Source organism: Barbus barbus (assembly GCF_936440315.1).
Source record: "Barbus barbus genome assembly, chromosome: 28".
Taxonomy (NCBI): Eukaryota; Metazoa; Chordata; class Actinopteri; order Cypriniformes; family Cyprinidae; genus Barbus; species Barbus barbus.
In genome coordinates, this window is record NC_136756.1 from 4632771 (window position 1) to 4645069 (window position 12299).

The 12299-nt window shown below is 39.7% G+C and overlaps 1 protein-coding gene across 1 annotated transcript in view; it reads left to right on the top strand.

The window, feature by feature from the left end:
* The first annotated feature begins 2086 nt into the window (after window positions 1–2086).
* LOC306848232 (prickle-like protein 2) overlaps window positions 2087–12299 on the top strand; it is a 55648-nt gene continuing 45435 nt past the window's right edge. Inside the window, exon 1 of the mRNA XM_079382651.1 lies at window positions 2087–2242. Within this exon, the coding sequence (XP_079238777.1) occupies window positions 2111–2242 (132 nt within the window). The 5' untranslated portion in view covers window positions 2087–2110. The remainder of the gene's footprint in view (window positions 2243–12299) is intronic.

The window sequence follows — 12299 nt, forward strand, 5'->3', positions numbered from 1 at the left end:
GAATTATTTTCTCATCTTCATCATCGTCACTGAAAGCCTACATGCAGTTTTTTGCTCAGGTCAGAAATGCTCGAGATTGACAGGGAACTGGATTTGCTTGTGTGCCTGTCTTCGACTTTGAAGTTCATGATAAATGTAAGTATGTGTATTGTTTTATGGATTTTATTAACATGTGAAACTCGGCCTAGGCACATACCCTACACAAACACGGAAGAAAACGCTTGGTTGTTGTGTAGTCCTGTCCTGTTTCAACCAAAGCTGGATATGGCATATACATACCTATGATGTCCCTGACTTCTGTTGCATCTAACAATGCTCAGAAGAGGACGTATATAAAAAAGACAGGTTTTATTATGATATAACATTTGAACTTTAACACAGAAATGCAATTTATTTGCTTAAACCTGATTGTTTACCAAACCTACGCTGTTTGCCACCATGTTCATTCGACAAGATATGCACTTCTTGTTGTTTTGGCCCGCAGTCATGATTGCTGTTTACCGTACGTTTGTGTTTGCATCTTTTCTTGTACGGTAAATGTTCGCATACTAAGAACACAAATGTAAAATAAATATATGACGTATGACTGCAGTATTGTGATGTTATAAAAAGTCTAAAAAGACATGAAGGTCAACATCAGTCCTTCAGCTGAAAGCTTGCTCTAATCTTGCCTTTTACACAAATAAGACATTTTCTCTTTCCTTCCTCACTCCCTCCCTCTCTCTCTTTATCCCTCCCTCCCTTGCTTTTCTTTCTCACACACCCACACAGAAACAGTCAAATCCACAGGCAGAGTGAGAGCGAAGGATGAGGCATGACACATAAAAGAGAAAATCGTTTATTTTCGCGTTCCTTTAGCACTGCGTCTTTCTTTTTTCCTCTATTTCTGGTTCTCACAGCCCTCAGGTTATTTTTTGGATGCTGATATGAAGATGCAGGTCTGTATGTCTTTCATTTGTTTTTTTGAAATTCTGTTGTATCTTTACAGTGATATTATAGAAACAGGCTTCCAATACCTATTTAAACATGGTCTCTACTGTATTCTCTAATGGATTTGATCTAATAGCACGATATTGGAAATCATTGTAGCTGTATGGTTTTCTTATCTTTGATCACTTTATTCAGACTCATTCTTTTTCTCGTTGTTCCTGTTGACGCGAAAGACCAAATTAAGGTTGATGTTGTGTGCAAGTGAAGTGTGATGTCACAATGACGTCTTGTATGTTATAAGATTGTATAATGTGTAATGTGAGAGTAATGCGAAAGAAAGCTCACAGGTGCTCGAATGATAAAGGATTTTAATGATTTTGAATTTATCATGGGTTGATTTTTTTGCATGGCTGACATGCTTCTGCAGATAATAACATTAGAATTAAGAAACATTGTTTTTACTTTCTCAGCACCATTCAAACATGTTTTAAAGACATTTTGATGCATTCAGATGCCTTTGTCTTGTATGTGCTGCCCAGTTTGAGATATTGTAATATCCATACAACAAAAACAGTTTATTTAGATTTTTTTCTGAAAAGAAAATCAGTTTATGCACAATAAATTACATTACAATAGGAGTGTTATAACTGATAATAAATCATTTTTATTTATTTTTTACTTTAAAATGATTTTTCCTGAATATTTAGAATTAGAATTTAGGTAGTAATCAAACTGTAAATGATAACTTTACCTGTCTAAATTTTGTGTTTCAGTTATGTCCATTGAGAATCCTCATTGCATTTACAGCAATGTTGTATTATTAGAAAATGAGTTGGTGTGTTAAATTTCCATGCAGGCAATTTCAATACATTTGATTTCAATACATTGTCAGTGTGCACACATTTATTGAGCATTTGGTCAGCTACTACATAACTGAAACAACTTAATCATCACATACTGAATATCAACTGTAATGTATGTTTGTGAGAGGAAAATTAAATGCTTTCAAGTGTCTGTAATATTAGCATCTGTAACTGTGTAACATGAGCGCTTTGAGTGCTTAGAAAAGCAGAAAAGCGCTATATAAATGTAATGAATTATTATTATTATGTTACATCTGCATTTCTCATTCCTGTCTGTCTGTGTCTTTCTGCAGTGATTAATGGTATGAAGTAGTGATATGGCTCTGGATATGGAGAGGACGGTCTCTAAAATCATGTTTGACTTCCAGAGGAACTCAACTTCTGATGATGACTCTGGCTGTGCACTAGAGGAGTATGCCTGGGTGCCACCTGGCCTCAAACCTGAACAGGTAGGTTCATGTCAGCATGCCAGTCTTTTTTAAAATGAAGGATGATATTTCATAAGCAAAATGCTAAAGGCAAAAAATGTTGGGCAAGTTTTGGTCCTGTCATTAATTTGGTATAATATATAATAATTATACTATAATTTAAAAATTATATAATCACATTTTTCATAATTATAGAATTATTTGTTTGCTTTACATTATTTTGTTAGGCCTATTTTGTAAGCATAAGAAAAAAAAATATATTTTTTTATTTTAGAATGAAATATGACAAGGACATTCTGACAGCTTTCATCAGATTCATTCATAGAGATCTAGATATAATTCTTTTATGAATAATTATGAGTGGAGTGCTCTTTTTTCACTGGAGCACCTGCCCCCAAAATGTCTGTGCACAACCCTGTTTCTGTCTGTGTGTGTGTGTGTGTGTGTGTGTGTGTGTGTGTGTGAGAGAGAGAGAGAGAGATACATATTTTTTATGCTTTGGCAATGCTATAATACAAATGTGCCAATAAAGCAACTTAAACTTGAACTTATGAGGGGGAGAGAAAGAGAGAGAGAAAGAGAGGCTTACAGGTTCATTCTGTGACATGAGCCATTTCCTTTCCATCTGTTCAACCATGAAATGTTCATCGGCAAATCAGGCATGCTCAGTGATTCTCATCTGTCTCTATGTCTCTCTCACAAGCAAAAATAATAAAGTTGCATGATGTTTAACGTTTTTATTACCTTCATTAACATTATACACATTTAACATTTCTGCTAGAGGGTGTTTGGTGATGAGTTTTTGGCTCAAGGTCTGTATTTAAAGTCACACCAGTGGTGTTCAGCTGGGATCAGGACTTGGCTTTCTGCAGACCAGTCAAATTCTTCCACACTGACTGAATCAATCATGTCTTTTTGAACCATGCCTTATACACAGAGACACTGTCATGTTAGAATAGAAAAGGGTCCTGTCCAAACTGTTGCTATAAAATTAGAAGCACACAATTCCCTAGAATATCATTATATGCTTAAACATTAAAATTTGTACTCACAGAAATGACTAAAGTAGTCAAACATGTTAATTAGAAGGGGGTGACCCAATACGTTTGGCAAAATAGTGTATATGCAAGCTTTTATTAATAAATATGGTAAACACAGGGAGGGTCGAACACAGGCAGGAGCAAACAGAATCCAAATGACAAGATGAGAGAGATCCAAGGCAGACTATAAACTACAGGGCAGGCAGAGATTACACAGAAACGAGATACACAGACTAGGATCAAGACACGTAACAGGCAGAAAACTTAAGAGTGATAAACGCTAAACAATACTCAGCGACTTGAGCAGGATTTGAGTGGGTGTAATATAGTGTGTGTGTGACTGGTTGCAGGTGGATCCAGTCAGTGCAATGGAACATGGGAAATGTAGTCCAGGGAGATGTGTAACAGTATGTGTGGTGTGAGAGTCAAAATAATGGGAGAGTGACCTCTGGTGGCAATCGGACGGAAGGCCATGGGCCGGATCCGTGACAGCTAGAGTTAGAGGGTCAAATAAAGATGGAAGTGATGTGTTTTTAGCCGATTCTTGAAGATTGCTAAGGACTCAGCTGCTTGGATTGAGTTGGGCAGGTCATTCCACCAGGACGGAACATTTAATTTAAAAGTCCATGAAAGTGATTTTGTGCATCTTCGGGATGGCACAATAAAGCAACGTTCACTTGCAGAACGCAAGCTTCTAGAGGCACATAAGTCTGAAGTAATGAATTTAGGTAAAGGGGGGCAGAGCCAGTGGTAGTTTTGTAGGCAAATATTAATGCCTTGAATTATATGCGAGCAGCTGTTGGTGACCAGTGCAAATTGATAAACACAGGTGTGTGACGTGCATTCTTTTTGGCTCATTAAAAATTAATCTTGCTGCCACATTCTGGATTAATTGTAAAGGTTTGATAGAACTGGCTGGAAGACCTGCCAAGAGAGCATTGCAATAGTCCAGCCTGGACAGAACAAGAGCTTGAACAAGGAGTTGTGAAGCATGTTCCAAAAGAAATGGCCTGATCTTCTTGATGTTGAATAAAGCAAATCTGCAGGACCTGGCAATTTTAGCAGTGTGGTCTGAGAAAGTCAGCTGATCATCAATCATAACTCCAAGGTTTCTGGCTGTTTTTGTAGGAGTTATGGTTGATGTGCTTAACTGGATGGTGAAATTGTGATGAAACGATGGGTTTGATGGAACCACAAGCAGTTCTGTCTTGGCAAGGTTTAGTTGAAGGTGATGGTCCTTCATCCAGCAAGAAATGTCTATTAGACAAGCTGAGATGTGAGCAGCTATCGTCGGATCATCAGGATGGAATGAGAGGTAGATTTGAGTGTTATGAGCATAGCAGTGATATGAAAGCCATATTTCAGAATGACAGAACCTAGTGATGCCGTGTAGGCAGAGAAGAGAAGTGGTCCAAGAACTGAGCCCTGAGGCACCCCAGTAGCTAGATGCTGCGACTTGGACATCTCACCTCTCCAAGATACCATGAAAGACCTATCTGAGAAGTAAGACTAAAACCACTGGAGTGCAGTTCCTGAGATGCCCTTTGCCAATAGGGTTGACATCTGTTGGTTAACCTAAAGATAAATATTGAAGATATGGAATAGGGATGCATCGATCCGATACTCAGGATCGGTATCGGCTCCGATACTGGAATTTCTGCCGGATCGGGTACCGGTCAGACGAGACCGATCCAAATCTGATATTGTGCGTATACTATTCTGTGTTATTGTTAAGCCCCACGAAAGCACAAAAACATTAGAAAGCACCATAAAGTCAAAGTCCAAGTGTTCTGAAGCCGTTCCATATTTTAATGTGAGGTACAGATGAATATTTAAGTCGTTAAATTCAAGTTCGAGTAAATTCTTCTCTTCGCTGCTTCTGTCTGTCATCCTCCGTTCAGCATTCAAACTGTGTCACGTTCGGTTAAGACAGTAAAGACGATGAAACTCTCTCCAAGAGCGCTCAATAACTGAGATTTAAAACTGTTAAACGAAAAGGATCAATAAACTATGCACAGATTTAATAAGCTACACACCAATATCTCTTTCCTTTGTGCTTTGAACTTCTCTATGCGGAGCTGCACGCTATGACTCCGTGCTGGTTCAAGCGCATCATTCTGCGCACGGGAAGCCATAAGCGCTTTGTGCCACTCTTGTTGGAGCTTTTCATATTATAATGCTTTTGCACAATGAAAGATTATTTAAAGCATTTCTTGTTCTGTCCTATCAAGGCTATTAATAATCTAATGTATAAGCACAGTAATGGAGGCAGCAACATATATGATAGATAGGACTGCTCTATCATATGTCGCTGCCTTCATTGTGCTATACATTTAAAAGAAATGTCTTTTAAATTTGTAGTTTATTTTTATAAATAAATACATTTACTTGTTTTCATTCATGTATTTTACAATACAAAGAGCAATGTGTAACATTTTACCAGATATAGTCCTTCGTATATTCACTTTTATTTGTTCCTCACTAAATAATGTTATCACTAAATGTTTAGATTTTATAAAATTGTGCACTCGTGATTTTTCTAGAATAAATGTTGCTGCTAAATTATCCACTAACCTAATTTATAATAATAGTTTTGTCATAGATTATGAATGGGCCTGTTTACACCTGGTCATTTCATGCGTTTTCGCTGATCGGATATCTGATTTGTTAAAACGTTTAGATTTACACATGGCCACAAAGTCGCAAAACGGATATATATCCGATCTTCAATTCCTGCGCTATATTTAAATGTAACAGAGTTCACGTCAACTAAATCAAAAGATAAGCGCTGCATTTTATTAATTATCAGCTCATTTCAAGATCAAAGACCGCAATAGGAGAGCACGTGGCATCAGCACTGGAAAGATAAGTTTGTCTTATACTTTTAATGAAGAGTATTGTGTTGATCGTCTGCGTCTTACGTTCAGTTTCATTCGTGGCAGTTTGCATGTCTGCTTGCTGAAGAAATACTCAGCTACTCGTCCGCAGCGATGCATGTTGCATTAGCACAGTCATATCTGACTATAATGTCATATAGCCTATAACACGGTCTCACACGTTTATTTTAATTTTTTTACATTTTGGGACAAGTAAAATTTACATATGTGGTTTCAACAAGTTGACTAATAGATTGTGTTTAACACACAAAAGAGTGACACAGAAGTATAGAAATTCTACATTGATTTAAAGAAAATAAATCGGATTGGAATTGGCCGATACTCAGAATTTTCTGGATCGGATCTGAAAAAATGGTATCGTTGCATCCACTCTTGCCAGTCTTAGAGCTTTACCAAATGAGAGCAAGGCAGTCTCGGTTGAATGTCTATTTCTGAAACCATACTGGTTGCTATCAAGGAGCTTGTTCTGTCTGAGAAAGGCAAAGACTTGTTTGAACACAGCTCATTCAAGTGTTTTTGCAATGAAAGGAAGAAGGGAAACCAGTCTGTAGTTCTCTAAAAGAGATGGGTTAAGGTTGGGTTTCTTAAGTAGTGGGGTTATAAAAGCCTGTCTAAATGCTGGAGGGAAAATACCAGTGTGAAGGGATGTGTTAATGATGTGAGTGATTGCAGGTACAACCGAAGGATAAATAGCATGAAGGAGATTAGATGGAATAGGATCAAGCGGACAAGTAGTAGGATGATTAGAAAGGATGAGTTTGGAGACTTTAAGGCATTAGAGACACTAAAAAAAAATGTCTTGGGGTGGGGGTGGGGTGGACCTTTTAGGAAAAAAATTTAAATATTAAATATTTAATATAATATGTAAAATTGAAGTATATTTTTAGCATACTTCTCATGGCTCATTAAATATGTGAAAGCTAATGTAAAATGTAGGTAAGATAATTTGGTTCTTCTTTGGTTTGGTCATCACCATGGAGTGTCAGTAAGGACAAAGAAAGGGAACCCCGGTTAAATGGTTTTAATGTTCATCAGTGTCTTGCAGATAACATGGATATAGTAACAGGGTCATTTACAAAAGTGTGTGTGAGGATTGTAATCATTGATGATTACATTGATGATTGTAATCATTGGCAAGCCTGATAGGAATTACAAGAAGAATAAGATACAAGTTACACCTTACTACAAGTCTAGAAAGTTTTTTTGGACCATTATCTGACCAGGGCTGTGTTTTGACTGCCAAAAAACGTTAGTGATTTGCTGGTTCAATAAGTGATTGATTACTGTGTAGTCACATCACTGATCGTAGAAAAATCAAGACCTGGACCACCAGGACCTCATTGCTCACCCGCTGATGGAAATCAACCTTGCCTGAAAATATTTGTCAACGTAAAGGCAGCACTGGCTGTTGTATCTTATCACCTTGCTGTCAATGGGTGAAAACATGTTGCTGTATTGCAAATGTCAAAAAACATCGGCTGCATTTTATGCCAAATGAAAGGACTTGCCACTTGTACATATCAGGTGGGTTTCCATACTTTAGGTCCCACAACAAGAACCTTAGGAGTTTGTTATTGGGGAGCAGGCAGACCTGGATTAACATTGCACATTTGTCTCATTAAGGTTGCTATATGTAATACTTAATATAATGTAAATGTCATGTGCTACTGTAATATAAACACACAACAAAAGAGTAGGATCCAAGAAGTCTTTTTAATAAACACTCAAGGAGAAAACACCAACAAAGAATCATACATACAAACAATACAGGACAATGAGCTGAGGGCTTAAATACACGGGGAAAGTAATCCAGGAGAAAAACAAAACATGGAAACTAATAAGGTAACTGGCAGGCATATGGGAACCAACATGTGATGGAATTCTCCCCTCCCGGAAGGTGCATCCTTATACAGTAGAATGGTCCATTAGGGAGGAAGGGGTGGGGGCTCTGGAGAAGGAAGTAGAGCAGGAAGTTGATGGAGGGAGAAACCAGGGTGGTGATGGAGGAAAGAGCCAGGAAGGAGCCAGGAGCAGAGCTGGAGGGAAGGAGGAGCCAAACGAAGCCTGAGGGATGGAAGGACAAGGCGAAGCCAGAGGAGTGGAATCCCGTGGCAGAGGCAGGTTGACGACTGACCAAGGTGGAGCCAGAGAGATGAGGGAACCCAGTGGAGTTAGTGGGATGATATGCCACAGTGGAGATGAAAGAGCAAGGAGCCAAGATGGAGACAATGAGTTGGAGGGCCGAGGTGGAGTCTGGGACTCAGAGGCTGGAGATGGAGTAAGGGGATCCTCATGAATAGACAGCTGGTGACTGGATAGCCAGGAGTGGATCCACACAATGTTCGTCCCGCGAACATTCAGTGTACGTTCATATCAACTCTAGGAAAGGATATTTTAGTGGCCACAGAAAATACTTTCATACAGTATTGATGCATTAGAGCATGTAGCAAGGATCGAAATCGTAAAGGGACATCATCCACAAGCAGGACCAGAAACTCACGTAATTTGTGCACAAAAGTTTATTAACTAAATGCTAACACACATAACTAATCTAAACAAACAAACATACAGTCACTCATACATGGGGAAAGGACAAATTAGACATGATGGATGAAACCATCAGGAAAACCAGAGAATGAAGCTATGAAAAGAGTCAGTTAACCACCTGAGTAAAACCATCAGCTTAGTTTATAACGGGGTCTTTAACTTATACTAAACCGCTGTTTCATTTAGTTAAATTTATAATAGTTGTATTGCCTTGGTTGTTGACAGATCATGTCCAGATTCAGTCTCAAATGAAAGTATTGATGGTTTCAAGGTTTTGGACTTGCGATCACGTTCTTCCGGGTTTGAAGAGTGATGAATTCCAAAGATGTTCTGACTCGATGGTGATTGGGAGTTTTTTCCCAGGTGGAAAGTGAAAAAGACCTAAGAGAGACATCAGCTGACATCCTAGGATCTTTGATGAATGGAATGTCAAGGCTGCAAAGCCTGGAACCAACTTAGGTGTCCAGAAGAGTTCTAACTCATCCTCCTCATCATCATAGGATCTAAAAGAACTGCAGACTGGCGATGCGAGCCACTGATGTGAGATCTTTATCTGCTATAGAGATCACACCTCTGGGGAGTCAAAGAGCCAATGGTGACTTGCAGTTTTGAAGGGAAAGTTTACGACACTTTGTCTCTGAACATGGTAATTTGCATATGTAATTCGACTGGGCATTGATGTAAAAACTATTAAAGATTCTTATGACACTAATACGCTGCATAGGTATCAACATGTAATATACACTCTCGATTAGATCATCCGAAGACGAATTAATAGATGCTAAACATGGCATAGGTAAGGTTGCATGAACGAGTGGTTCTATCATAAGCATGCATAAAACAGTATACATTGAACATAAAACAGCCATTGAGTGATGACAGTTTGCTATGAATCTCATCACACCGATAAGCAGGGAGCGGACCAGAGCATATTACAGTGTCTGACATCATACTTGCAAGTTCACACACCTCTTTAACATTATTTTTAGTGATCTCCGACTGGCGCAGTCAAACATCATTAGTGCTGACGTGGATAACAATCTTACTGAATTTACATTTAGCATTAGCCACCACTTTTAAATTTGTCAAGATGTCAGGCACTCTGGCTCCCGGTAAACATTGAACTATGTTGGCTGGTGTCTCTATTTTCACGGTCCGTACAATAGAATCGCCAATAACTAGAGCACTTTCATCAGGTTTCTCAGTGGGTGCGTCACTGAATGGGGAGAACCTGTTTAATGTTTTGTTCGGAAATGAAGAGCGATGTTTTGACCCGCGACTATGCCACATCACAGTCACCCTGCTGCGGAAGCTCTGTAACCAGAACCGAACAATGTAAAGGACTCCCTGAGCTAGTCTCATCCAAAGCCATATTTACAGCCCTCACATTCTTACTGTCCTCAGTTAAAGTTTGGATGCGTGTCTCGTTATAAAATCTTCTGTCAGCCTAACTATTTCCCTGCTTCTATCACATATGAATCCCTCGTCACCGACAGAGAGATGAAATGTACATGTGGCAAGTGGGGCAAACAACAATAGCAGGAGAAGAAGCCATTACTCACCGTGATTGATGAATGATTCCGATTTACCACTGTTGTTTGATGAACTTGTGAAAAACGGAGCTAGAGAGAAAAGAAACGGAGCGAGAGAAAAAATAAAATGGTAACAGATGTGAATGGAAACGTGACTGACAAGCTAACCGGCTAACAAATGCCAATGCGGTGCACGCGCGTTGCACTCGTGGTTTTAGATTAAAGGAGAACAATCAAATTAGTCAGATTAGTTTCATAGATGTTATCAGAAATATGGTGGGAATTAAATTATATTTTATCACTTTAAACAACAGAGAGTGATAGTAAGATTCAACAGAAAAGTGAAGCTACATGGAGCTACAATTGCAAACCACTTAGCAGCAATGTGCAAGCTATTGTGTTTATCACAATTCTATATTTCACTTAGGATTTCTATAGTGGTGTGACCATTGACAGACACCCAGTTTCAGTAATTATGTTCAAATGTATTTAGAGGTAATTTTAGTATTACTGTTACTGAGACTAATAAAATCAGGATTTTCACTGAAAAATAACACAAAAATGGTGCAAATATTGGCATAATTGTTGAGAAAAGCAGCCATAAATTTAGTTTACTGACGTCAATCGATTAAAAAAAAAACGATGTGACGTTTTGCAAAAAAAATTCTGAAATTAATCGCGATTAATCCCACCTAACATTAAAGTTTTTAAATATACTTTTATATTGCAATAATTTCACATTAAATCTTCAAATGAATGTACAAACGACATACAGACAGTATTAGTTTTAATATTTGTTTTATGGCATCTTTTTTTATGACTGAAGGCCATTATGTCACGGTTGTGGGAAGAAGGGATGAGGCGAGGACTCAGTACTGCAGAGAATGGGCTTTATTAATAATAAAAATAAACAAACCAAACCAAAACTACCCCGTAGGGGAAAAACAGGACAGATGGCAGGCTTGGCAAGGCAGGACAGGACAGGACAGGGCACGACAAGGCAAGGCAGGATCAGCACACGGGAAATTACGACGACGAACTGGCGCAGGACTGCAAACACAAGGAGATTATAAAGGGAGCAAATGAGGAGGGTAATGAGGTAAACACAGGTGGGGAAAATTAACCAATAATTAGGAAACAAGGTGGGTGGGGTCAAGACAATTGACATGAGCACATGGCACATAGAACCAAACAAGACAAGCCATGTGCTCACACAAAACAAAAACACAAGCACATGGCCAGCAAAACAAAATCACTAGCCATGTGCAAGACAGGACACGAACACGCAGCTAACGAGGAGACTCATAAGCTGCATGTTCACAAAACATGACAAACATGAAAGCACAGATCAAAACAAAACAAGAAAAAGCACGCGGCCGAAACCGAACCGCGTGCCGAACAAAACACACACACACAGACAGAGGACAGAGGAGCGCACGACCCGAGCAAACTCGAAATCGCACGCTCCCCAGCAAGAACAAACCTGGAGCGTGAGTGTCCGAACCCCGACACGAAACCAGAACAGAGTCTGAACAAGACAGGAGTGCCGGGATCCGAACACCACGCCCCAACATGAAACAGAGCACGCAGACAAGAGAGCGCGCAGCTCGAGCACACTCGAAGCCACGCGCTCACCAGAAAACAAGACAAGAAGGGAGTGTCAGGGCTCCGTCACAAAACCATGAATAAACTAGACCGAAGTGACAGAACCCTGACACTACCCCTCCCCAAAGGGACGCCACCTGGCGTCCCTAAGGAGGACACCAAAAACAAGACAGAAACATGACAAAAGACAAGACTGGTACAAACCTGAGAACACAAGACAGACAGGGGTCAACACACAGAGACAAGGAAGGGTGGGAGGGGGGGAAGCCAAGCCAGTGCCAGAAACTAAGCCCAGGAAGTCTTTAGGATGGTCCAGGGTGGGACGGGAGGGTTGAGCCAGGGAGGCTCCAACAGTTCTGGAGTCCTGGCTGAGGGCCAGGGTGGAGCTGGAGGGACGGACCAGTGGGGCTCCAGCCTTTCAGGAGTCCTGGCTGCGGGCCAGGGTGGAGCAGGAGGG